Source organism: Ceratina calcarata, unplaced genomic scaffold (assembly GCF_001652005.2).
Source record: "Ceratina calcarata isolate Rehan_Ccalc_2016 unplaced genomic scaffold, ASM165200v1 scaffold88.2, whole genome shotgun sequence".
NCBI classification, from domain to species: Eukaryota; Metazoa; Arthropoda; class Insecta; order Hymenoptera; family Apidae; genus Ceratina; species Ceratina calcarata.
Genome location: NW_017180156.1, coordinates 715,617 through 741,118, shown reverse-complemented (window position 1 = coordinate 741,118; position 25,502 = coordinate 715,617). Strand labels below are relative to the sequence as shown.

General features: G+C 48.4%; 1 protein-coding gene across 1 annotated transcript in view; it reads left to right on the top strand.

The window, feature by feature from the left end:
- Positions 1–7,146: 7,146 nt before the first annotated feature.
- Positions 7,147–25,502, top strand: part of Ubx (ultrabithorax) — an 84,694-nt gene continuing 66,338 nt past the window's right edge. Inside the window, exon 1 of the mRNA XM_018035168.1 lies at positions 7,147–7,822. Coding sequence (XP_017890657.1) covers positions 7,147–7,822 — 676 coding nt within the window. The remainder of the gene's footprint in view (positions 7,823–25,502) is intronic.

Here is a 25,502-nt window from a genome sequence, read left to right as displayed (position 1 = left end):
GCCGGCACGATCCTCGGTTCAACGACGCCGGGTATTAATACGTACGGTCGACGTCTTTCGTTACGTAACACTTGACTCGCATAATCCCGGCACGATAGTCTCGCTGATTGCTAACTCGCGCTTAAGCCTCTTGTAAGTTTCACTCGAGGTGCGCGTAACGAGCGACGTTAAATTATCTTGCGACACCTTTTCGTACCGTCCCGTGCGATACGAAGCTATATAGTTTTAACCCTTTCATATCCGCGGTCTCATTAAATCGAAGTCACCGTCTATTTAGGGAATTAGTACGTGAAACATTTTCCACTGTAATTTATTGAAACGTTGACCGACCTCTTTTATGTATTATTTGCAGTTTCTGGAAGGGCAAAACCGCGTGTAACGAGCAAAGATCATTGATTCGGGATGGTAAAAAATGCCGACATGAAAAACCGAAAGACGATCAGTCCCGCAATATCAATACCCGTCGTTGAGGAACGCTATCGGAGCGCCGCTGCGCCGGCCCGGTTTGTGCTCTCTCTCTCTCTCTTTTTCTCTCTGTGGAGAAGTCGGCATTTTTTTCTTTTAACGTTTTATTTTCAATGGCTGACGAGAAAAAGCGAACGGAGAATTAGTTGCGAGCAAACAGGACCGAATATCACGACGCCGTTGCACGGGGCCTGTGTCTGTCAGGCCTCCCTCTTCGGAATCTTAATGTCGTATACGATACGACGCACAAAGACCATCAGTGTCTTCTACCGTGAAACAGAAAATCATTGTAAACTCGATGCTCAATCGTTCATTATTCGTTTACGGACCGGTCGATCAGAACTGGCTGACGATTCCAGATCAATAGTCGCATTTAAACAAAGTAGAATTCCTCGACCCGTCGCTTACAACTATTTCAGTCTCCACGACTTTTAATTGTTGCTCTTCTTCGTTTCAGGATGTTTAGAGGGGAGAGAGTAACTGCTGTGACTTGAAAACGAGTGGAATCAACGTCGTCGGCGTCAAGCGGTGAGTTTTCATTCAATTGTCGGCATTATCGTCTACCTATACTACTTACCACCGTACATTTTTATTTATAACATTCAGAATGTGTTTGCTCTCATTAATCTGTAAATGATTGACCTATGACAATTTCGTTCGCGAAACATGTAATTATCACTGGTTTCTAAATTGTACCTGCCGCGTCGGACGAAAAGCGAATTGATAAGGAAGGCAGCGTTTGAGCGAAGGCGACGCGACGTTCGGATATTTACAAAAGGTATCGAGCCGCGTTCTCTCTCAGCAACGCTCGCATAAGTAACGATCCTCGAGCAATAGCTTACCCGCACCCTACCATTAGGTCTAAGTATTTATGGGCTCATTCATTTCGTTTTATGTTTCAATTTGGACGCATTGATACTTGTTTGTTTACGTGTAAGCTGCCAGTCATTCATTCGGGCCCCGTTCGGCCGGCCGCTTCTAACCAGCCGTTATTATCCTCTTTTGTCGCAACGGCCGCACTTTCTTCGTCCACCCTCCTCTATCGTATCATTACGCATTGCTTATTTTATTGCTACTGGATGATATCTTGATAACACCGATAATGAATCGTATCTCTCCTTGTTTATATCGTCGCTACTGTAAATTTGTCTACCTGAGAATCGTGTTTGATCCAACGAGGTTTAAGTCAAGGAAATACCCAGCTCTAATCTAACGTTCCTTGACTCTAAATATAATTTGATCCATGGCATTCTTGCACGCGACAAAAATCCTGATTAATTATTCATAATTTTAACTACGTCTCGAGGTATGCAAATCGTCTCGCGTTTCATCAGACTGCAGCCGAGCCTGTTAAAGATTGCAATTTAACACGATGCAATATAAATTGCGTTGTTAATATTTAAAAGAGGGATCGGGTTCGGGCAGCTGGCTTCTTCAATTACCTTCGGCACGATTTATTTCTGCGGAACCACTCGCGATTAAATATACGCGCTAACGGGTAATTTGGAAATTTTGCTCGGCGTCGTCGCCGGTCGCAGGTAGGGCGGGCAGGTCCAACCGAGGATCAGGGCGTCTCGCGTTCCACGCCGGACAGGTTTCTTCAACCGGTAAGGTAGGCCACCATCAAGTTTAACGAGTACTCGGATCGCGTTTAAACAAATTACCCGGCAATTACGGCGACGTAGGTGCTGTCTTCGCTACACCCCTTCGCACGGTCTCTCGTCCCATACCATTTTTACAACGCGCTTTCCCCGTTTCCGACAAGATTACCCGCGTGCAAAATTATCGTTAAGATTAGTCGACCAAACAAGAGAGACCGAGTATTAATTGAAACGATTTGTAAGCTAAGCTGCACGAGGAATATTAGGATCATTTCGTTTCTGTGCTGAGCTCTACGATGTTAAAAGCGCAAAGAAAATATTTGTTTAGAAAGGATGATGTCTAAAAGTTTTAGGAGTATCAGTGGTTCTCGTTGTATCCGGTGAAGGCTCGGATCGGCAGCGAGAACTGTAGAAAGCTGCGAAAGATATTTTTGCAGGCAGGAAGGATACCGCAGGGAACCGCCAGATGGCAAACAGGACCTCTTCCATGTCCTTGAAAAAAGGATCCTACCTTCCTACCCGAAGATCAATATGTATCCTCGTCGTTTTTCGATTTCTTACGTACATTTTTATTATCCATTCCCTCCATTTCCCTCGTTTGCAATTGGAATGACGTATCGAAACGATCTTAGTCGTCCCGAATAGTTATAGTTTTAACATTGATTTCTTAACGCGAGCTTTTCTTAATCTTTTTTTTACATTACACTCGATTTTCAATGCACCGTCGCCATTATCGCGTACTGGGGACGAGTCAGCCTATATCACGGTTTGATCCCCAGGAGTTCCGATCCGCGCGAATAACGACGACGAGAATCGCGCTTATCTGAAATTCTGACGCTCGTTCATGATCGAATATTCATCCTCGACCTCCCCGGGGAGGAAGCTAAGGGGAGGGCGGGTTTAAGAAAGCGAATAAGACTAAAACGAGAGAGCGAAGAGCCGAGAAGAGAGGAGGACCAGGGTTGAAGGAAGAAAAAAAGAGAGAGGAGTGGAAACCGACCAAAATGAGAGTCCGAAGCAGTGCGTTGAACCATACGCTGGAGGAGAGACCAAGATGAAGAAGGAAGAGGAGGAGAGGAGCCAAAGCCACCGGAGCGATGAAGAATGGATGCTGGTTTAGCAAGAGTGCAGATTTGCTCGGGTGCAACGGCCTTGCTTTGCTTTCGTGTCCATCGTCTCTCTCTTTCTCTTTCGTTGCTATAGCTACCAGCCGTCTAATACGTCTCCCACCACCTTGGAACGGTCTCCTCCTATACTTACACGTTCATTTTGCTTTTACTCGAAATCCATAAGGAGAGTGTCCATCATCGGTTTTGGCTCGCATGCGATCGTCCGGTTCGATGATGCTTCCTGATACGCGGTCGGATTTATCGTCGCCGATGCTCGGCCGCGAGAATTAACGAATGCCTCGTACTGGACGAGCGTAAGATATTTAAGACGATTCCTGCTACGGCAATAGCAATATCTTTCATGGGGCGAGAACGAATTAACAATGTATTCCATCGCACTTCGCCTTTTTCTTCTCGCGTTTCGTTTTCATTAAAGAGCGGCCGGGTACGAACGTTCATAAACGCAGCTGAACGTCACGACGCGGCGCGAAAGAGAAAAGGATAATAAGAAACTTGTAATAATCATGAAGCCATCAGGTAACCGTCGTCGGTAGCAACAGTGTCCGGTTTTGTGAGAACAGCCCCGGTCATTAAATAAAACCCCTTTTAGTGGTTGTGCTGGTTATCTTCAATGGCGTTTTAAAAGGGGCATTTAGGCCCATTTTGGCTACCCACACACAGCACCCTGACACCCTTCCCCCAATCTTTGCCGGCGTTATGGTGGCCTCTCTTCACGCCCCCACCATATTCGACACGCGTCCTACCGCGCTATAAGCTTAAAGGCCTTGACTTTTACGATTCTGTTCAAGTGGTCATAAAACCCGAGTTTATTGCCGTCATGATTTTCAAGCAAACGGGCTACCACCTGTCGGAGTCCCACAAAAGCGAAAAGTGCATCGGGCCTCCTCATCAAGGGGTTTCATCAATTGGGGTGGCTGCCACCATCTTACGATATATTCTGCGTTCAAACATCGAACGTGAAACATATGTTACTGCATGCGTTCATTTCTTTGACTTGCCGATTCTTTTAATAAAGACAGGCGTCAGAACGAGCTATAAAAAACGACTGCGAACAAAAGCGAATAAATACTCGCACAAGGTTGACGAATATCGCGAGACTAGACACAACATCGTCGCGCGTACGATCGGGTCCCGTCCCGTGATTCCTAAAGGAGAACCGGCTCTTTTTCCTCGGAAGAGATAGGCGGTTCGTGTATCCTAAACATTGATAATGGCGAAAGTGAACGAGCAAATAGCCCGATCCGGCCCTCGGAGAGCAGCTTATGATGGGCATTACTCGGCTCGTTACGGAATAATTTACGAGGTGCGAACCGCGGGGGCGATAATCCAGCGACATTTACATCCCAATAAACATTCCCGATACCGGCGCGCGCCACCGGCCACTCGCTCTCGCCCTTGCCGCGCCTCGACTCACTTTTACGGCGTTTTAATTGTACGACCACCGTGGTCTAATTGGTTCGTAAAACCGCTCGAGCAGTCTCGTTAAACGGACGTTTACGATAACGTTCTCGTCGTCATCGAAGGATCTCGAGACAGACCGGTTCGGTTCGACCCGAATATATCCCGCGTCTACCCAAACGTCGAGCCGCTCTACTCGTTCGCGGCTCGTCGATCGAACGGTCCGCCGCTTACGTACAAGGGTGAACTATCCGGGACCGAGTTCTCGCCAATAACGATAATCGCAAGGTGCCTCGTTGATGTTGGCCGTTTGAGAGTCTGAATGGATCTGGCAGCGTTAGTTCCCGAGGATGTTCAGAGGTGGCGGTGCGCGTATCCTGGCCGAGCTTTCAGGGGTGAAGAAGGGTGGCTTACGGGGCGAAGCGGGATGGAAAGAGGGAAACGTTGCGTGACGCGCGTGTCGTGCAGCGCTTTCGCGTATAGTTCGGTAGCCTACGGTCTCTGTGTATCAGCGACTCCTCGCGACCTTTCCATCCGGGCGTGGGGGCAACGCGGGGCGGCGCCTAACCGGTCATGGGCGTCGTTTCAACTTGGAACTACTTTCCCGAGGCGTAGGAATTTTCGTGCTCTGCCGGCTCGGCACTCGTGACGAATTCAATTCTGATTGGTCCTTAAGCATAACCTCCTCCCTTGGCACCCTGTTTTCTTCCCCCTCCCACCACTTTCGCAAGCTTCCTACGGCTCCTCGGTCTCCCTCTTAGCCCCCGCGATTTCACCTCTCGCTCTCTCTCACCCCGTCTTTTCCCTGTGCCGCGCGCTCCTTATCCTCTTCTCCTTCTATACCCGTTTCTCCCGGTGTCCGAGGTATCTTCGTCCCTTTGCGTTTGTCCGTCGATTTCGGAGCTTCCTTCGCCGTTCTCCAGCCTCTCGATTTCTTTCGACCGGACTCATCTTATCTGGTCTTATCCGGTGTTCCGAGACCAACGTGGTCCCATACGAATTTAATCTCGCGGCACGTCGCCGCGAGTCGTTCCGAACGCGGCGGCGTATTCTAATCGAGAGAAAGAAACAACGAGAACGTAGAATCGGAGAGAGAAAAAGAAGGAGAACGCGACGCGACGCGTCGCGCGTCGTCGAGAGGTGGAGCGAGATGGAACGCGAGGGTGAGTGGGCACTCGTGGAGGGGGTGACGAGTCGAAGCGAGAGAACTCGGTTATCGTATCGGGGAGGGGGTCGCGTCGCGCGCGAAGGACAAGGAGGAAAAGCATCGGCCGTGGCTGAGCCGCCTGGTCGGCCAGTGGAAGCAGCGACGACGCGGCGGTACACCGTGGAAGAGTGTGCGCGAGCGAGACCGTATCGGTTCGGAGGAAGAGAGGGAATGATAGTGGAAAGGATAGAGAGAGAGGTATACGCGAACGATCGTGAACGAGCGAGAGGACGAGCTGGACGGCGGAACGAGGAGAGCGAAAGAGAGAGGAAAGGAGGCGAGCGAGGGAGCAAGAGACAGAGAGAACGGTACACAGAGTGGCGGTACACGGGGCGCGAGAAAAGCGGTAGTGTGCCGTGGACCACCGCACTGGCATACCGTGGTTCGTTACGATCCCCTTCGTACGTCGCTTCGTACCGAGCCTCGCAGTCATCAGAGCGAAGTCACATTTCGACTAGTGCTAGTGCAGTGCGGAGTCGGAGCGCAGTATAATAGCTTCGGTCCTTCGATAGAGATCGGCCCCGCATAAAACGGAACGAGTATTCCCGTGTGGCACCGACTCGGAAAATAGGCGGAAAATACTCCGCACGCGTTTTCGCTAATCAAAACCGAAACCGAGAGGAGAAAGGGAGAGGAGGTGTCCGCGAGGGAGACCGTCATCGCGTGCCGGCCGCGCACGCGGTTCAGAGAGACCCACGAGAGTTTTATAGCTCGTCTTATTACCCCGGTTTATTGCGTCGTAACGATTTAACGATCATCGCTGCCGCGCCTTGGTTCGGCTTCCACCACCGCCTAGACCGCCGGTTTACAGTCCTGCCCGGTAGCGCTAACCGTAACAAGCAATAAAAGCCCCCGCCGCTGCCATGAGTCCCATTCGGAATCACGCTCCTACGGTCTACTGACATTGACACCGAACCCCGCTCGCGCTCATACCTACCGATGACTTTTACGACCTCTTAAGAACGGTTTAATGATCGTTTGTTTACCGGTCACCCGGTCTCCACGCTGTCACTTGTCACCGCGCGCGTCAAACGGCGTATCGGCCCGAGACGACGCACCCCACCTTTTGGCGCGAACCACCGAACGCGACCGTAACCCTTGAACAGTGAACGGACCTCTGAACGATCTCCAGAACGCGTCGACGCATCGCGCTGAGAGCATGGACTCTGTCATCGGTCGCGACTAACTACGACGAACACGTGTACTCTTCCGTCGTTCTCAGAGAAACTCGAACCGAAAACAATTCTCTGGACCCTCGAGGGTCGCGTCGCGCGACACTGTTTGTTTTTTTCTTTCTCTTTGTGCCGGTGTTCATAGTGCAAAGTGCTCCAAAATACCCGGGATAATGAACTCGTACTTCGAGCAGACTGCGGGTGGCTTCTACGGAAGTCACCACCACCAGACGGGGGCTGCGAGTCAACACCACGACCCGGCCACGGCGGCCGCCTACCGAAGTTTCCCTCTGGGCCTCGGCATGTCACCGTACGCGTCTACGCAGCACCATCATCACACCTCGTCCTCGTTGGGCATCCATCCCGGCGGTGGTACGAACACGAGACCGCCGCAGGACTCACCGTACGACGCGAGCGTCGCTACAGCCTGTAAATTGTACTCGTCGACGCCCGAGGCGACCGGACACACCACCTCCTCCTACTCGACGACCGCGACCAAGGATTGTAAACAGCAGGACCAGGCAGCGGCGCATCAGAACGGTTACGCGGCGGTGATGGCAGCCGCGGCCGTCAAGGACGTTTGGCAGTCGGCGACCTCGGGCGCGAACAGTCAGAGCAATTCGGTGGTCCGCCCCTCGGCGTGTACCCCCGAGGGGACCAGGGTCGGTAGCTACGGCGGTCTCGTAGGCGGCGACCCGGCGTCGAGTCCCGGTAACAACAGCTCCTCGAGATCCCTAACGTCGTCCTGGAACACCTGCAGTTTGAACTCGTCCGCGAGCCAACCGGTTGCCACGCAACTGCACCAGCAACCCGCCAACCATACCTTCTACCCCTGGATGGCTATAGCAGGTGAGTTTACATTCACGTGCTCTCTGTCTCTATCGCCCGTATGAACCACGACGATTATCATAACAGCCGCGATGAAATATAGAACGTACGACCATAAGCGCTGCTTAGGGGAGAGAGTCGGTCCGTGTGTGTTGCGCGTAGAAGGCCACCACGTGGTCGGGAAAGGCGTGGTGGATCGAGTTTATCCAGCGTCGGACGAGATCGTCGAACGGTTCACGGTCGATGCTCGAATCCCGAAACGTTTCCAGATCTCATACCCTCGCACTGAGTTTTCACGTGAAATTCTATCACCGTACGTAGAACGAACTATACAAATCACTCGAACCTTGGTTCCGCTCTGAAAAATAGAAGTCACGGATATGTAGTACGCGATACAATAGTCGGCGCGTAGGTAAGTCGACGTTGCGTTGTTACATCGAAAACTGGTTGTAATTTTTCTCGCCGAGTCTATTTGTGCGTCGATTGAAATACGACGTATCCGTCACGAAGCTCGGCAGAGATAACGGATTTATTGTCGGCACCGCACTAAAAATATTCTGTTGGCTTCTGCGCGAACGAATGCACCGTGCCCGCCGGGTGTTGGTAATAACTAACGCGGCCGCGTGAAAGCGACGTGCAAAGTGACACCTCGGGTTATCATTAACCCGAGGCGCCTCTCTCGGTCACTCTTTTCTCCACCTCCGGATTAAAAGAACCCAGCTGTAACCTTTGGTCCAACTAAAATTGATCTATTCGGGACCTCTTGAAGCATCGGATTAGTTATAAATTATATTTTCTATCGAACATCTGGTAAATACTGTTTAGAAAGTCCTGGTCTTGGCGAAAAGCGCGTTTAGAACGTACGTTAGGAGTTTTGGATCGTGGAAAATCGGTCGTACGTACGCGATAAAGTTACGTCTGGTGGATAGGTAGAATGGAGTCAAGTGCGTGTAAAATCGTTGGGCACGTCGTGTATAATGGGGAAGCCCTCGTCCAATTGGGGTTCAAGTGCCTTCCTCGTCGTACTCACCCCTCCGGAACCCCGAATTCCGGTAGTCAGCTGTTTCTATCTGTGTCTTTGTCCCACCACATCCCGTGGTGCGTAGCCTCTCTCCTCGCCGCCGTAGCCAGATATATAATCACCGAGGCCCTCTCGAGGCTCCATCTCGCTTTTTGGTAGGGCCGGTTCTCTTCCCTCTAACTCGGCCAACTCAGCTGGGCTCTTTAGATTGTTCGTCTTTAGCCTCGTTCTCTCTTTCTCTCTCCTTCTCTGGTTTCGTTCTCCTTTCTACCCTATATTCGTCTTCTAGTCTCATTCTCTCACTCTTTGCTCCAGTAGTTTAGTTTAAGGTTCGCCACATTCTTTCCTCCGTTTACCGGACCGTCTCTCCTTTTATGCGCACAAAAGTCTCGATGACGCGAAAATAACGTTATTGAACCTTTGGATAGAATTTTTAATATTCATAAGGCAGTCTTAACGCCAGTTTTCGGTAGTGCCTCGGGGAGGAGAAAAAAAAGCATCCTCCTCTTGCTCTCGCGTGTTCTTGAATCAACTCGGTCGTCATCCATTCAATAACTGCAACAAGATTTATGATCGATGAATCGTCCACGCGCTCGGTTAAGGGAAAGCGATTGTAGAATGTTTTTCCTGTAAGGTAGAGGAAGATTCGAGCGTGCGATTGTATAGGCGTGCAAATCGGCGCGCGGGAATCCTACGATCGTAGGTGGAATCGTAGGAATGGGCTTTGGCGATTGATCGGCTCGCGCTCTCGTCGAACAGGTTTGCTCTATGCGCTCTCTCGCAGCCTACGGGAGAGTCCGTTGACTCATTTCGCGGCGGCAAGTGTTCTCCGCAAAGCGCTCTTACAAGCCGATACACGCGTCGCGAAAATTTATCGATACAGGATTATGGATTATTTCCTCGTAGATTAAAACGTACGGGTAAATATAGAGCCATCAACGTCGCCTCTAATAATAAATAATTTAGCCGTATCGTCACGCACTTCTGCCGAACCCATCCGATCGGGACGCTACTTTATTGCCGTCGACGTCTCGTGACTGGCCTAGAAAATGACGGTATCGAGCGCGTCGACAATTTATTTATCTTTGCATCGGGAAAGAGGTGTCCTTGTACTTCTGCCAAACGAATTATTTTTCATTCAAACGAATAGATATGACAATGTACAAGCTAAAAATACGTATCGCAATCTTGGAAATGAGCAACGTTACGTCATGTATATGCAATACAATAATGTAATGTTCGTGCAATATTTTAAGAGAAAGAAATTATATCTTCCTGGTCATCACCGTAAATAATAAAGTGTCCGACGCAGAACATTTATCAGTCCGGGAACGGTACAGCGTTAAACGTCGTTGCTAAGTGTGCAATAAGCGATTACGTCGGCGAAATCGCACAAATCAGCGAGCATCGATAGACGGGTATCATTAAAGCTCCGTTTCATTGCGGATCGGTGTTACGGCGACAGCATTAACGCTCCTCGAGGTACCGCATACGTACTACCGCCGCGTCGCGTGTACGCGCGTTCTCGACTGCCCGAAGAAACTTGATTGCGCGGAATGCATTTGTATCATTGGCCGTGATAAACATCAAAGGGTACACGCGGTTGAAGCTCATTGTGATTTATGACGGCCGGCGTTAGCGTCGGTATCGCCACCGTTTCCAGATGTAAATGTCTCTCTTATTAATGTTACGGTAATGAAGCGATATAACGCTATCGGGGGGAATATAACCTATCGTTATGTACGTGTAAACGTGCCCCTTCTCTTATTCGGATAGCCAACATTTATTCAGATAAGGAGGGAGGCAGAGAATTACAATGTCTATTCGACAATAAAATTATCGTCGCTGGCGAGATTGAACGGCTGGTTAGTTTTATCGACGCTCCGTTGCACCGTGGCTGATGATTTTCAAGGAGCAGTGGCACCGGCTCACAAAAGGCTCTCTTCCGTCCTCCCGTATCACTTTCGAGGGCTGTTTTCAAACGCGGCTGAAATTTATGACCCCTCATTGAAGGGTCTGCCGCGTCTATGGGGTAATTAGAGGGCGTGAAGACGGAGCTTCGAATACTATTTCGTACACCCCCGCGGTTCATTTATTCTCTGTAAAACTGCCTCGTTTCCCTGGCTTCCCTACTGTTAACCGACGTTGTTAATAGTTATTTCATCCTTGTCACGTCCTGCCAGAGACTATTTGTAAAAATCTTAAAGAGGAAACTTAAAGGTTGAATTATTCAATGATTCAAATTGGCCTTGTTTAAAACTCGCGTAGTCGAGTTTTGTAATAATTAAGGGAAAATATATGAGCTTCCCCGGGTCGTTTAGTATCCAGGAGAAGGAGTCAACAGTTGAACAAAAAGGAGAATCGCGTTGGGGGAAGCGTACCGTGAAGATCGAATCGCTCGATAATCCAACCCTGTTCCCTTACAGGGCTGACCCTTTGAAATTGATTAAAAAATTGCGAAACTTATTTATACACTCCACTTCCTCTTATTTAATCTTCACGGCACTCTTTTCATCGACCATTCCATCGTGTCAGGGTGAAAGTTTTCGAGTTCGTGCCAAAAACTATGTCGCTTCATTTAATACTCATTGTCAAACGAATTTGGAAAATGTTGCATTTGATGAAATTATATTAATGGGTTTGGCGCGAGAGGGATGAGAGCGCAACAGGGATTACACGTACATGCTTGACACTTTCTAATTAGTCGTTTTATCGCGTTAGAGAGGACAGAAACAGGGAACCTTGAACTCACAGCACCGGAATCGGAGTATAGAGAGGCAAGGTTCCCGCGTAAAATCCACGTGGTCTCCCACTCGTTTCGCTCTCTCTCCGTCTTTCTCTGGTTCTCGAGTCGGGAAACGAGTATGGCTGGTGCTCGACGATACGACGGTTGCCAGTAGGTGTTACGTACCTCGGGGAGCAACCTCGTTCAATATAAACCAGCCAGGAACAACGCTGTAACCGTAACGTTGACGTTTACGACGACGAAATCGTGGCTCGGCTCGTTTACCCCATCCCCTTTATTCGCCCTCCACGCTTACTGCTATCGTCGCTCCGGGTCCCGCCGGTAATACAGACCCGCCATATTTTCCTTCGCGTATCGACCAAGGATCGTCCCGCTTCTCTTCTCTCCTCCGCGTGCGGTATAAAAACTTCCCAAGTTTTCACTTGTACAAAAACTGCGCAACCCCTCACGGCCCATCAGTTATTATTAATTCATTTCACTTCGGTTACTCAACGACCGTTCGCCCAGATTTCCTCGGTCTTCCATCATCGACACACCTGTTTGCTCGATGAGATCCTGGAAAATGTCAGATAATAAGTAATTAAACATGTAGAAAAACGAGTGTGAGAATGTAATTCGAAAATGTACCTTGATGGCTGGCGAAGATGGCCGGGAGATCTTTCCATCTTGATGGCCGGCCGATGCTTCCGGTCGCGCACGGTGAACGACACACGCGGTGACGAGACGGTACCGTTCACGGGTCATTTAAGGCGCTAATTTACAATCAATAAATTGAAAAGATCGGAGCCGCGTCGAGCATAGGCGTGCGCGTTGCACGCCCGTGACCAAGTGGCTCGGCCTCTCCTATAGAGGTGCACCTTCCGCGCAAAGTGTGGGTGCCGTGTCCCCGTGTTGGTCTCACAGACGCACACGCACGAACTCCGACCTAAAGAGGCGAACCAAGTGGCGCGCGTTCATCGTTGCATGGAGGCGCACGGCGCACCACAGACCCTTTCCATGTGTTGCGTTGGCCCGGATGGAGGATGACGTACGAGCCTCTCCGTATGACTTACTACGCCCTTTTCCCTTCTCCACGCCCGCCGCTTCTGCGTACTGTTCGCTCAAAAAACATTCGGGCTCCTCAAGAAATCCAGTCCTCTTTCATATTTCTACGAGAGATCCCTCAAACGTAGATGAAGCTTCGTCATAATCAGATACATGAGAATTCATCTTGTTTCTTCAATTTTTTATGATACAATCGCATCGTTCTGTAAGACATCAGATATTTAGACTCGCAAATTACGTTATTCGAACGGAATAGGAAGATTAAAAGACTGTTTGACATCGTAAATATCGAGGAGAGGAAGAAGAGGAGTTGACAGTAATCGATGAGAGACGAATGTCCTAGTTACGGCAAATGAAACATGTATTTCCTACTTGTTTTTGCACGTCTGCACCCTATTACGCGCGAAGGGTAGCAAGGTTGTTGCTAAACGCTGGCACTTGTCTCGGACATGAATTATGTGCAGCGATATCGGACCATAAATCTCGTAAAATTACTAGCTGTTGTTCGATTCTCTGTATGCAACATTCTCTGGATTGATTTTGAACGCTTATCAACGGTAGCAGTGCCGTAAAGAAAAGGGACGGCGAGACAAAATGCTACTGAGCCGTGTCATTAAAAGTAATTGTAAACATCGATCAAAATGTATTGCTGGATATTGGTAATTTGCATATGGCCGACCGCGTAATTCCACCGTGAGCCCGAGTATCGTTAATCAATTTTTATACTCTTCTTGCGTTCCGTACATGAAAACCTTGACGGTACTAATCACAGGTGTCAGGGGGATTCGCTACCGCACACGTGAAAGCGTAATTTCTGATCGCGGGAATCACTTATATCCTGCATCGCGTTTTTTATTCCCGTAAACACCCGTAATGTTATTTTCGCACGATTATCGATCGACTATCGCGTGCTCGCGAGTATCACCGTTTCGACGCGACCAAACACTGTAAAAATACAGAGAACATCCAAATTACTAATAGAAGAACGATTCGAGAAGGCTGAAATTGAAATGGAAGGGAACGGCCGAAGCGAGACGGGAAATGAATGAGCACGATCGCGAGATAGGAGCGATATTATCCTCGGACGTAACACAGTTAATCTCGCGCGAGAATTACGAGAAAGGATACACGTGTCGTGTCCGTTCTGGTATCTGAACGTCGTCGCGACAGCAAAGACGGGTAAACAATAGCGATGGTTTATTCGCGGCTGAGAGCCGTAAGGAAAAGAATCGGAGAGGAACGCGGGCCGTACGGGCGCGTAACGCGCGCGAGGGAACAGGCGGTGATCGCACGTCCAGAGGCTGGCGTATATAACTGCCTACCCAGGGTTCTCAATTTGATGGACGAGCTGTTCGCATGTACGAGCCCGGCTAGCCCGCCTTTACACACCGACAACAGGCCATACGCTATCTGGCTGTTTTGCAAATTTCATGCGGGAGGAGTTATCGCTCTCGCCTCGCCGGGCCCCGGGATTAATCCCTCTCCGGTGTGTACCGTTCGTCGTTAACGGCTATTTATCAATTACACCGCTTTCTCAGATTGTTGTTGCTTCCCGATACAAGAACGAGAGAGAACCTCTGCGCTCCTTCTCGTCTCGCGTTTCTCTGTGGGACCAATCTCTATCGATCACTAGATCGCCGCGCGGTCGGACTAATGAGCTTGTGTTTTGGCACGAAAGAAAACGGCTGTAAATCGTTTGGCCGCGAAATATTTCATCACGTTGCGCGATGCTCGAAGCCTCGGAATCAGGCGCTGGAGCAAAGTAAATGCGTGGTAGGAGAGAGGGAGAGTGGATAGGAAAAAGAGGAAAAATTGGTAGTTGGCTCTAGAAGCTGAGACTCGAAGCCTTCAAGGCTGTTGACAGGAGAAACGGCGCGGTTTTGATTGGTTCGGCTTCTTGGTTCCCGTGTAGCGTAGTACACAGGCATAGGCGGACTGCCATTTCACTGCTCCGGGCTGAGATAATGCATACTTTGGATCGGCCGCGCTTCGTAGCCACGAAGAACGTGTTTAGGTGCTCGACGATCGGAACGACTACACACAACACCGGCCAGACAAAGGATACGTAGGTATACCTGTGTGCCCGTGAGGAACGACGGCTACAAGGTAGAATAATTGAATCGAAAAGTGTTCCTGCTCACGTTTTTGCGGAATACCTTCCCGTTGCCCTACGGATGAAGATGTACCTCGCTCGACGGACGAACGTGAATAAAATCGTCATGCAACAGCGAATATCGAGCACTGTCTTCGGCGTGGAGCAATACTGCTTCTGGACGATTTTAAATTCCATAGGGAATTCAAGCAGATGGATCGTATAAAACGCGCGGGAACCTTGAGAGTGATCTAACGCGCCTCGGATGGATCGATCGATCACTTCGACACTCATCGTGCAATTAACGCACCGGTTAAGTATTCATCGTGTTGCTCGTTTCTACACTCGGTAAAACCCGGCAACAATCTACATCGTGTCGGAGCTAAACGCTTCTTCTTCTCATCGATCTTCCATCGTTGCGTTACTTACGAATTCGATGCGACGCCTCGCCGCCGGTTACGTGGAACTCGTTGAAATCGATGATCGTCTCGGTCTGTACCCCGCGCCGTTTCCACTAAACCGAGAGAGAGAGAGAGAGAGAAAGAGAGCTGAAAGGAATATTCTTCGACGCGTCCCGATTTCTTGTCCGGGCGCCATCCAAGCCCCTCCCGTATTTCAATTAATACCCGACGATGCGATCGAACGTTACCGCAAATAGACTCGGAACGTTTATAACTCACGCAAACAGTTTTTACCCGATCTGCCCACGGCTGCCCCGGCTGACGGCCATTACAGCACCTGCCGGCCTAGGCGACCTGACCGCACAATGCTTTCGCTAGGTATCCGCCTCCCTTCGTCTCCTTTCCCTCATTCCGGTCAGGTTTCAACGATTCCACGGTCTGAAAAAAAATGTTATGAATATTGAACGACGGCTAATTACCGATACGGTTTATCGACAGTGGAACAACGCGTGGTCCCGTTGTAGAACGTTCGAACACACGATTGTAAGCATACACTTTTTCCCCTCGTATTGTTTAAGGAAGAAAAATCAGCCGAACGCCGAGACGCGATTAAAGCGCGAGAACCGAATCGAAAACGTTCGCGTACCCATTTATTTTCGTAGCTATTGACCGCCGACGCGGGTGGGAAAGGACTACGGGCATAAATTTAAATGGGACCTCTTGACCTTTTAAAATAATTGCCTGATTCGACGGTCTGTGCGCCGCGGCGGAACGAAAATTTCTTAATTTTACCGCCTCTTTCCCGTCGCTTTCGCGCTCGATGATGTACGATTCTATCCGTTTTCATTATTCTTCTTTTGCCTCTCAAACGAGCGTAAATGACTCTCGGTATTATCCGTTATTACCCGCTCGTCATACTAATCGCGTTGAATGTAAATAAGATGTTGCATACTTCTGCAATATTCGGTGAACGATTAATCTTTGGGACGCCGCGTCTCGTTCATTTCGTTCGATGATACTTGTCGAAAGAACCAGTGGAGAAAGAATGGAACAGAGCGAGGTCGATTAATCGGCGGGATTTAATTAATTTTCTCGAAGCGCCACCGAATTTCAGATGCATGAATCACTGCTGCATCGACGCGCCGCGCCGAGTCAATGAATAATAACTTTGCACACGACGAAGCTATCTAATCCTGGAGTCTTTTTTGCGCTACTAAAAACGCGCGGACGCTCATTCGTCCGTGGCGAAATTACGCATTCGTCACGTGCGCGAGACACGTTTGTTTTATCGGTATGCACACGTACCTGTGCATGTACATGCGCTGCGGCGACCGTGTATCGAGACGGAGAACGTGGAAAAGGGGAGAGAAAGAGGAGCAAGAAGAAAGAGCCTGGACAACATTATACAGCGATTAAGAGTCTCTGTTAAGAACCTTATAACTCACAGACATTACGGTAGCTGTTCAGCGTAATGCATCGCCTGCGTTTATTAACCCATTCACTGATTTCGTTACTAACAGAGACACGTGCGTAGATTGTTCTATATAGGAAGTCAGATAATTGCAATGAGAACCACAACCGTGAACGTACAAGCGTTGCTTTTTAATAACAGACATTTTTAATTCATGTTAAGTTTCATTTTTAATACGGACATGAAATTGAAAGCTGTGATGATGGTAAGACGTGATCGACGGAATCGATGCGCGTGGGTGTATCGCGTCATGACGGGTGGAAAAGTTATGACGTATTACCTGCCCGACGTATTTATTAGACGCCCGGGAACGATATTAGGCCTGTATGAACGGATATTATGAGCTTAGGTACGGACAAACGTTTGTCGTGTGCCATTAGCCCGAGCGATTTATGACTATCGTAACGTTGTCGCTCTCGGCGTGCCACGATTTTTCTCCACCCCACGCATTTCGCAGCACCTATTGCTGCTTCTTTTTTCCCAATTTCCGAGTTTTCCAAGTTGCGCGAAACTCGATTTCCCGCCTGTTGAACCCTGACGAGAGCTCTCGGCGAAGACCTTGAAGATTTTGTAATAAGACTATAACACGCGTGTGCTGGAGGATCGTGTGGCCTCCGTAATTCCACGTAACGTCGTAATAATAGCGGGGAGCTCGCGCGTGCCTTTCGAGAGCCCTCTTCTCTTCTTCTCCTTCTTCCCCCTTTCGTACACCCTTTGCGCTTCTTGGTATCATAATTCAAAAACTTTGACCGTTGTTACAAGGCATTCGAGATGTTTGATTGATATTCATTCGAACCAATATCCAAGTGTTCCAATTTTATTATTCAATTCTAGAACACGTAGCCTTAGTCGATGTTCCTTTCGTATAAACATCGGCGTCGATTCCCTTGCAGGGAAATTAGTGTTACATAAAACGCAGTTCCAGTTATCGTGAAAGGGAAATCGCGAAAATAATCGATTAGACTCTCGATTGCCTCTTATCCAAGCGAACGGAAAAAGGAAGAGAGAGAGAGAGAGAGATAGGGTTCTATATATGGGTTAATTCCGTTAATTGAATCGAGGGGCCTTTCTACGTCATTTTTACAGACCCTGCGCGAGATCGTGATTTCGAAGAAGGAAGGCCGGATCTGCCGGTTAAATTGAAACCTGGGTAAAAACCTGGACGATATGATAAAAACAGTGATCTCGTACTCCTTAGTGCTTTCCAAAATTCCAACGTAATCCGTTCGCGAAATCCAGCTTAATTAAGGAAAAGGTTTTCTCTTTCACGTTCCAATTGGTTCGTAAAAAGAGAGGCCAGATAATGGGAGAAGAGTTGACGGAAGGTGCGTTCGAGAAGGAATAACCGCGTTCATTAGACGAGATCGGCGCGAGAGAGCGTTCCTCGTTCCTGCCTTTTTTTCCCTTCCTCTCTAACCGGAGCAGGTTTTCTCTAGGAATGCACGCAGAGTCGGCTGTTTGATTTATGGTTAAAAGTAGTCTTGCATCTAACCGCATATTATATATTACACGCGCGGGCCAGCTTTGCCCACGCCGATGCTAGCGTATGCATGCGCTTTTAATGGAAAGCCAGGATGCATCGGAGGAAACCTCGTTTCTGACCGGGATGCACTCATTCTCGAACGCGTTTCGTGAGTCTCGGTTCGATCGCGGGGGTACTTCGAAATTCGTAAACGATTCGCCTCAGAAAGTAGAATTGTACTTGATAGAACGGATCGGTTTGACGCGATACTTCATACCTGTCGCCCCGCCGATAGCTATCGCCACGGAATCTCAAAACTGGTTCTCTCGATGGTTATTTTAATAGCGACGGAGTATGCAGACAATTTAAAACGTTTCACCTTCTCCCGTTATCGTTACGTATCTACCGATCTGCTATCTTCTAACAAATTATTCCGACACCATTATCGCTCCGTTGGATAATCACAACGATCTCGGTTTATCATTTCGCTTCTTGCGAATCACCGTGTCGTTGTACTTTTGCATAAATATCTTTTCCGACCACCGCGTTTGACTCTCGATACGGCTTCTCGACGAGGGAAAAAACGACGGGGCGGCTGGAGGTGAAGGGACGCGAGTATAATAGACGGTAAAAGTCGTCGTAATTTGCCTGGACCTGGCAATAAAACTGGCAAACGGTCGCGCAGTCACGTTTCGTCCTCGGACACGAACATTTTGCACGGGAAAAGAGCGGGCGACGCGAGACAGGTACTAAGCCCCCGTTAAGGCATCTCGATCCGTGTTACGCAAGCCAATACACAGGACGAGGGACCCTCAGCCTTTTTTTTTACGGTGGAACAGTCATAAAACGTTTTGGGGCCGGACCGCCGCGTCGCGACAATGAACATAACTGTTACTTTTACCTTCTTTTAGACCCACCACCGAAAACCGACCGTGGCTCTTCTTCCGGGTTTCGCCGCGGCCCGGCCAGTCGAGCTCAATCCGTCGCGGACACCTCGTCGACTTTTCCCTCGTCGATCGTGCTCTCCGTAATCGTAAATACCAGTTATCCGGGGTTGAATCTGTCGGCTCGTCGATTCTTATTACGGTGACAAATTCGGTGCATACGTTTCGGTTAAACTGCGTTCGCGATCCATCGAACGTGGGGTCCGGAAATCTAAGGATCTCACATTACCGTGGAAGTGAAAAACGAACGGGAATGCTACTAGTAACTGAAAGTTAAAGAGAAGGTACCGGTGGACTGGTTTAATGAAAGGAAAAGAAGAGGAGAAGCCATGAATCGTACGAATTCGATACACTTTGTACGCGATTCTTGGACGACGTCAACGCATATGCATTCACGCCCCGCCTACGAGGATTTACGATAGAATGCTGGGACGGCGGTCGTGCAGAATGCAGCCGAGAAGTCACATGCGCGAAAGGGAAGCGGCTCGAGGAACGGGTTTCGCGGACGAAACTGCACACTACTGAACTGGATACAAACGTTGATTAATTTTGCTCGGACATTCGTCACCGGATTCATCTCAGTCTAGGCAACGATTTTACGCAAGAGGAGCCGGGGTGGTCCGTTATTCCGAAGGAACGTTCTCTCGGCGATCCATACTTATTGTCGAACGTGTATACTTAGTCAAAGGTTCCGCGGTGCGTCCTCGATAGCTAACAATCTTCTCCTTCGATCCATCGTGGTTCGCTCGCTTAAAATGGAAAACCAGTCTCGCTAACTTTACGAAAATTCCTTTCGCGACATTTCTTGGGACGTCACGATCAGCCACTTATTGATTAACCTCGCATCAAGGCTTCTACAATTTCAGTAATCGTATTCCATATTCCTTTTCTTCTGCCCCGAAGAAGTTTACCGTCGGATCGATTCGATCCAAGATCGTTTCCTTCTACCTGGTACCCATTTGTTTCTAAATTGCCTCTTATGTGTCAAATTAATTTTATGTATCAAGCATAACATGGTAAAATAACAAACAGTCACATGTCTTGAATCTGCATATAAAAATCTTTCGATCGTATGCCTCTTGTACCTGATGTCTTAAGGCCAGTATCATTGGAAAGCATTTGATTGATTTCGTATTCGTGAAACACAGTTGCGAGAACGGATTCATAAGGGGAATACGATATCGCGCTGAGAGGATCCCTCGCTCGGGATGAAGGTACGACGGCACGGAATTGCTATTCAGCTTGTCGATTCCTCATTACTTACTCTCCGTAACTAAAATTACACCTTTCGTCGGCGTCTCCCACGTTCCCCGATGCATCGGATTTCGTGTCAGCGCGCGAATTCACACGGAGCGCGCGCGTTTCGATTCTATCATTCCACATTGTTCCACGGCGACGTGTCAACTTATTTACAAAAACAAAAAAATACCGATTCAATCTACAGAAAGGAATGAATTCATTTACGGTGTCCCGAGACTCGTGAACGGGGGTGTACCTCTCGCCGTTGTTTCGGCCGGAGCAACAACCTAGCAATTTGTGCGCAAGACTTGAAATTTGCTTGCAAAATGCCGGTTTCGATGGGACTATAGGTGTGTGCATCGGTCGGAGGTTCTTCGTCCGTTTTCGTGCACCGATCCGTCGATGCTTCCCGTTCGGGCCCACGGGCTTCCCTCTCTATCGTGATATCCACCCGTTCCTTCTGACCCGTGCACGTGCATTGTTTCCCTCGCCTCGGCGCTTTTTCACTCTCGTTTTCCTGTAGAAAACGTGGACGCGAGATAGGATTTCATCCAATGATCGTATCTCCTCGCGAAGGCGAGACTAGAGGCCGGTGAAAAAAATTCTGCTGCGCTGCCTTTGGAAAAGGGAGCGAGGGAACGATGAACGGAGTGCAAGAAAGGCGGCAAAATGTAAACCAGTTATATCGCGCGCACCCTTCGGTTAAACTGAAACCAAGTGGTTTTATAGCGCCGATCCGTCTTGCCGTGCTATAACGAGTTCGTGACTCGACATAATACGATAACCCCCTAAATGTGTTGAACTTGTACAGAATCGCGCGCGCGGGTGCATGCCGAAAGTGGAAGCGGGATCGGAGGGTGAGACAGAGAGAGAGAGAGAGAGAGAGAGAAAGGTAGGGTGAGAAGGGAACGGGGTAATAAAGAGTGCGTGGCGGAAGACAGGACAAACTGCCGACAGTGGCTCTTCTTCATCCTAGGAGGTGAAATAGCGAGCGCAAATCCCGCGCACACGTAAGAATCATTACTTTAATCCGGCCTCGCGTTCAAGTCTTCCGACCTTTCCGCGGAAAAACTGGAATCTCACGGTTATTCGGACGACCCCGACGAGTTCATCGCGTTCCTTTCATTTTTAATACGTTTTCTCGATCCAACCGTTGCCGGTAATTTATTACGCCTGTGAACTTGGAAAATTCGGAATTCATACGAAAATTTTAACCGTGTACAGTTCCGACGTTCTCTCGCACGTAATTTTGTCCAGACTAGAATCTGTTAACAGGATCTGACAGATATCTGTGAAGCGCTGGTACGGATCGGTTATCGTAGCTGATCTAAACGCAGGATAAATTAATAGCCACTGATCGCTATCTTAACGCGCTATATTCGCATAAGGCTACGGAAATTGGTACAAGAAAGGGGAGGGTGAAGAGTGCGGTTAATGAAGAGTACAGAGGCGGAAGAGAAGCCAAATTAATATCGTTGAATCCCTTTCCTGCTACTAAACAAAATCAGTGTCTTCTTCTTCTTTGTATGAATTTTAATTTCAGTTTTCTAATTCTTTCTCCTGTGGTCCGATACTCTACTACGGAGGTCTCTGATCTCTCCGACGATAAAAAGCTATTCATTCGTGCCCGGAAGATGTTATAATTAAAACAATGGAGAATTAATTTTCTTATCGGGACTGCAGATCTTCATCATTAAAGCATCATTTTTTAACACGATAGTAATCGAGCCTGATAACATCCTTCGATGTAAACTATTTCGCAGAAATATCGACTAATATTCCATACGGGTTAAGAATTTTTTCCAACGGTGATTACACTACCGACTGCTACGCTGTACACGGATGCACGACAGTAATGATGATTATTAGCGTGAATAAGGCAAAACAATAATAAGCGTCTACCATGGAGGTTTCGCGCCCCGAGCCTTGTGACTTCTCTCCCTTTAACCGCGATCTCGATCCACGACCAATCGGTTCTCTCCGCAGTCTTTCTAATATAACGTTGCGTCCCTTGGTTCGAAATGCTGGCGTCGAATAAAGAGGAACTCATGGTTAACCAATTCGCATCGGACGCGCGAAAATTTGCACGCACGGATGTTCATTAATTTTTTTGTACTCGATATTGATTATCGTTCGATCGTAATCTCTGACGGATATGAACGGACAGGATTGGATGTAAAAATTTGTAAGGTACAAATGCGTTTGCCAGGTCTACACAAGTAGGGCGAGGAAACAGGTGAAAGAACGTGAATTTTTTGGCCCTCGATGCGGCGCGTGCGTACCGACGAAACATCGCCGGAACACGGGCATAAACATTGTTCGAAGATACGCGGGACAAAGAAGGCCGGAAAGGGAAAGAAAGAGGGCCACCGTGGTGGGGCATTAAGATGGACGGTGCCAATCGTATGCTAATAAAGCCACCTTCTGTTTGCTCTTTTAACGGCCGGGGGAAGAATCCCCGGTGAATGTTTTGTCACCCGACCGCTACGAATCAGTACGTGTCCTACATAGGAACATGCCCCAATTCTTTTTATTGTACTTAGTAGTAGATTGTTGTTCTTCCGTCTAATGTCAGAGATTCAGCATTTGTCTCAACTTTTTATTGCACGCACCGCCACTTATTTACTTGCCTGGGAAGAGGTATCATTGTTCGCTTTTTATATCTAGAAATCTGACATTCTAAACCATTTGCAATTACCATTTTCATTGAATCTACGCTGGAGAAATCGTCGAACGGGCGAAGCAACAGAAGCGTTCTAGTTATAGCTTGTTCCTTCGACAACCGATCATTTTATCAGATGCTCGACTCGAGCTCACCGAGAGGAGGACAGTAATCTTGCAAAACGCGCGGACGTGTATCAACTTCGTAGCGTGTGGAGCTCGACGAGTCACAATACCAATCATACGGTTGCTTCCTTTTCTGTCCGAGACAAATTATTATAGTTATATCATTGCAAGGTCGAGAGAAAGAATGAAAGGGGACTTCCGTCGGATTCAAGATAAATTAATCAGTCTTCTCTTTATCCATGTTTTTTCGTTACGCTACACGCTAATTATCGCGGATGTAAAACGGTCGTGTTCTATCTTCGGCGTTTCGGTGCAAAGTTCAGCTGTGGGAAACGGTTTTTTCGATGCACGATGGCCAGGCGGCCTTCGGCTCGTTCCTATGCCTCCTCTCGTTCACCGTCTCTCTCTTCCTCTCTCTGTCTCTTTATATTATATGTATGTGAGAGAGGTCCCGTCATATAGGAACTTGTTCCTATGCTTTATGGGTCAAGAGTCCTGTAACCGTGTCCATGATACCTTCCCGTGCCTAGTGCGCTTTTCTAGGAGCCACCAATCGTGTCGTTACGTCACCGCTACGTAATTCACGTTTTTTACGATATTATTCATCTTCCTGAACTTTTATTACTTCCGTTAGTTTACCTCAGAATCTTAAATTTTATTATATCAAACATTTTGTACACAGAAAATTGATATTATATCGAGATTAGTTACATATATCAATTTCCCGTCGCGGACACTTTATTAAGGGAAGAGAATTCCGATGGGAGAGTAGCACGCGCGAGTGCCATTTCTAGCCTCGGAAAGTTATTAGGCCGAACCATCTCGGTGAGCAGCGGAGTACGTCCATCACTGGTTTCCCCCACTATACTCGAGACCCTTTCTCCGGCAGGCCCATAGGCCCACAGGACTCAGTTCCTCCGAACACAGCCACCTCGACCATTGTAACCACCGTGCGCGCGATTCCCTTTTCTAATTGTATTCTCCCATACCGTAATCAGCAATCTATGCCCCCTGGTCGTTCCGCAGTTAAACCCAATTTTATTCACAAGTATTTTAGACACGCTCGTACATGAAAGAATGAGAGTAGGATTCAGGAGCTTTGGCAAATGAAATTGTATCGTCAAAGGGCGACGACAAAGGGACGTATCAGAGAAAATGAGGTGCTGTGAGGAGAGCAACATTGAAGTATCGTTTTTTATTCGTGACGTTTGCGAAGGAGATACTCGAGCAAGAAGAGAGACAGGGAGGCCTGAGCACGAACCATTGGGAGACCGGTTGCCGGGATACCTCTTCACTCGTGGCTCGCCACTTAAAGTCGACCACGCATCTCATTACCCATGCCCATGGATTTAATCGTATGTCTGGCTCTGCGTGCAGGTGTGGTTAACCTACGTACCCCGCAATCTGAAGGGAATACGCTCGATTTTTGCATAATTGTACCTCCGCGCGAAGTTCGTGACGTCCGCCGCCGAGCCGCGTTGCGCAAGTGCGGATTGCGTGTTTTAAATTTTCTGTGACTTTGTAAGAAACGAAACTAGGGGGAACGAATGAAAGAACATGAGTTCTGCGTTCCGGTGGCCTGATTGGACGTTGAAAATAATTAAGCCCAGAAACAAGTACAGTTAACGTCCGATCGAAATGATGGGTTCGAAAAATCTTTTCAATACCACCCGATCATTAAATCTGGTTTTTACAAAACTCGCGCTCGAAATAACTTACAAACGAAACTGACGATCCCCCGAGCTTAATGAAATTCATGCGGTCTCACCCTTTCTCGGTTATAATCTCGTTTCGGGGTGGCACGCGTTAACCGCGCGCCAAGGCCGAAGGACTAATTTGCCGGAGAATTCGAAAAAATCACTCTCTCCGAAAAGGCGGAGGCGCAACGGTTCTCGCCCCCGTTTGGTAGGCGCTGACGACGGGGCGAGAGAGCTGAGGCGGCATTATCAGCACGCGCCGACCCTTGTGTGCCTACTAAATCTGCGAAATAACTGCTGGTATACGCGTATATACGCACTTAACCTGCTCGCCGGTAATCCTACTCAATCAACCTGGAGAGATTTTTCCTTTCCGTGAGAAGAACACGGTCGTTTAAATTATGAAGTACTAAGGAAAGTAAGTGAAGCGAATAGAAGAAGAAAAAACGTCGTGTTAGCAAAACTCATAAAACATTCATAAAGGTGAACAACTGATATTCGTTACGCGTAATGCTATTCAATTTCCACGGTGGTTTGCAAAAAGAAAAGGAGAAAGAGGGGCGAGCGAGCGCGATAAGATTAACGAGACACGGAAGCGCAAACTGCCGATAATTAGTTTGAAAATGGTAAAGCGGTTGGCGCCTCGGTTCGCCTCCTCTCTCGGCCTCCTCGGTCGTCTTTTCTCCTCGCGCGCGTGTTACACCACACGTCGCCTTCTCCGCTCCGCGCGGCACCGAAAAAGGAAAGAAAAGTTTCAATGCTCTCCGACGATGTTCGAGTTTCAAGCCCGAGTATTA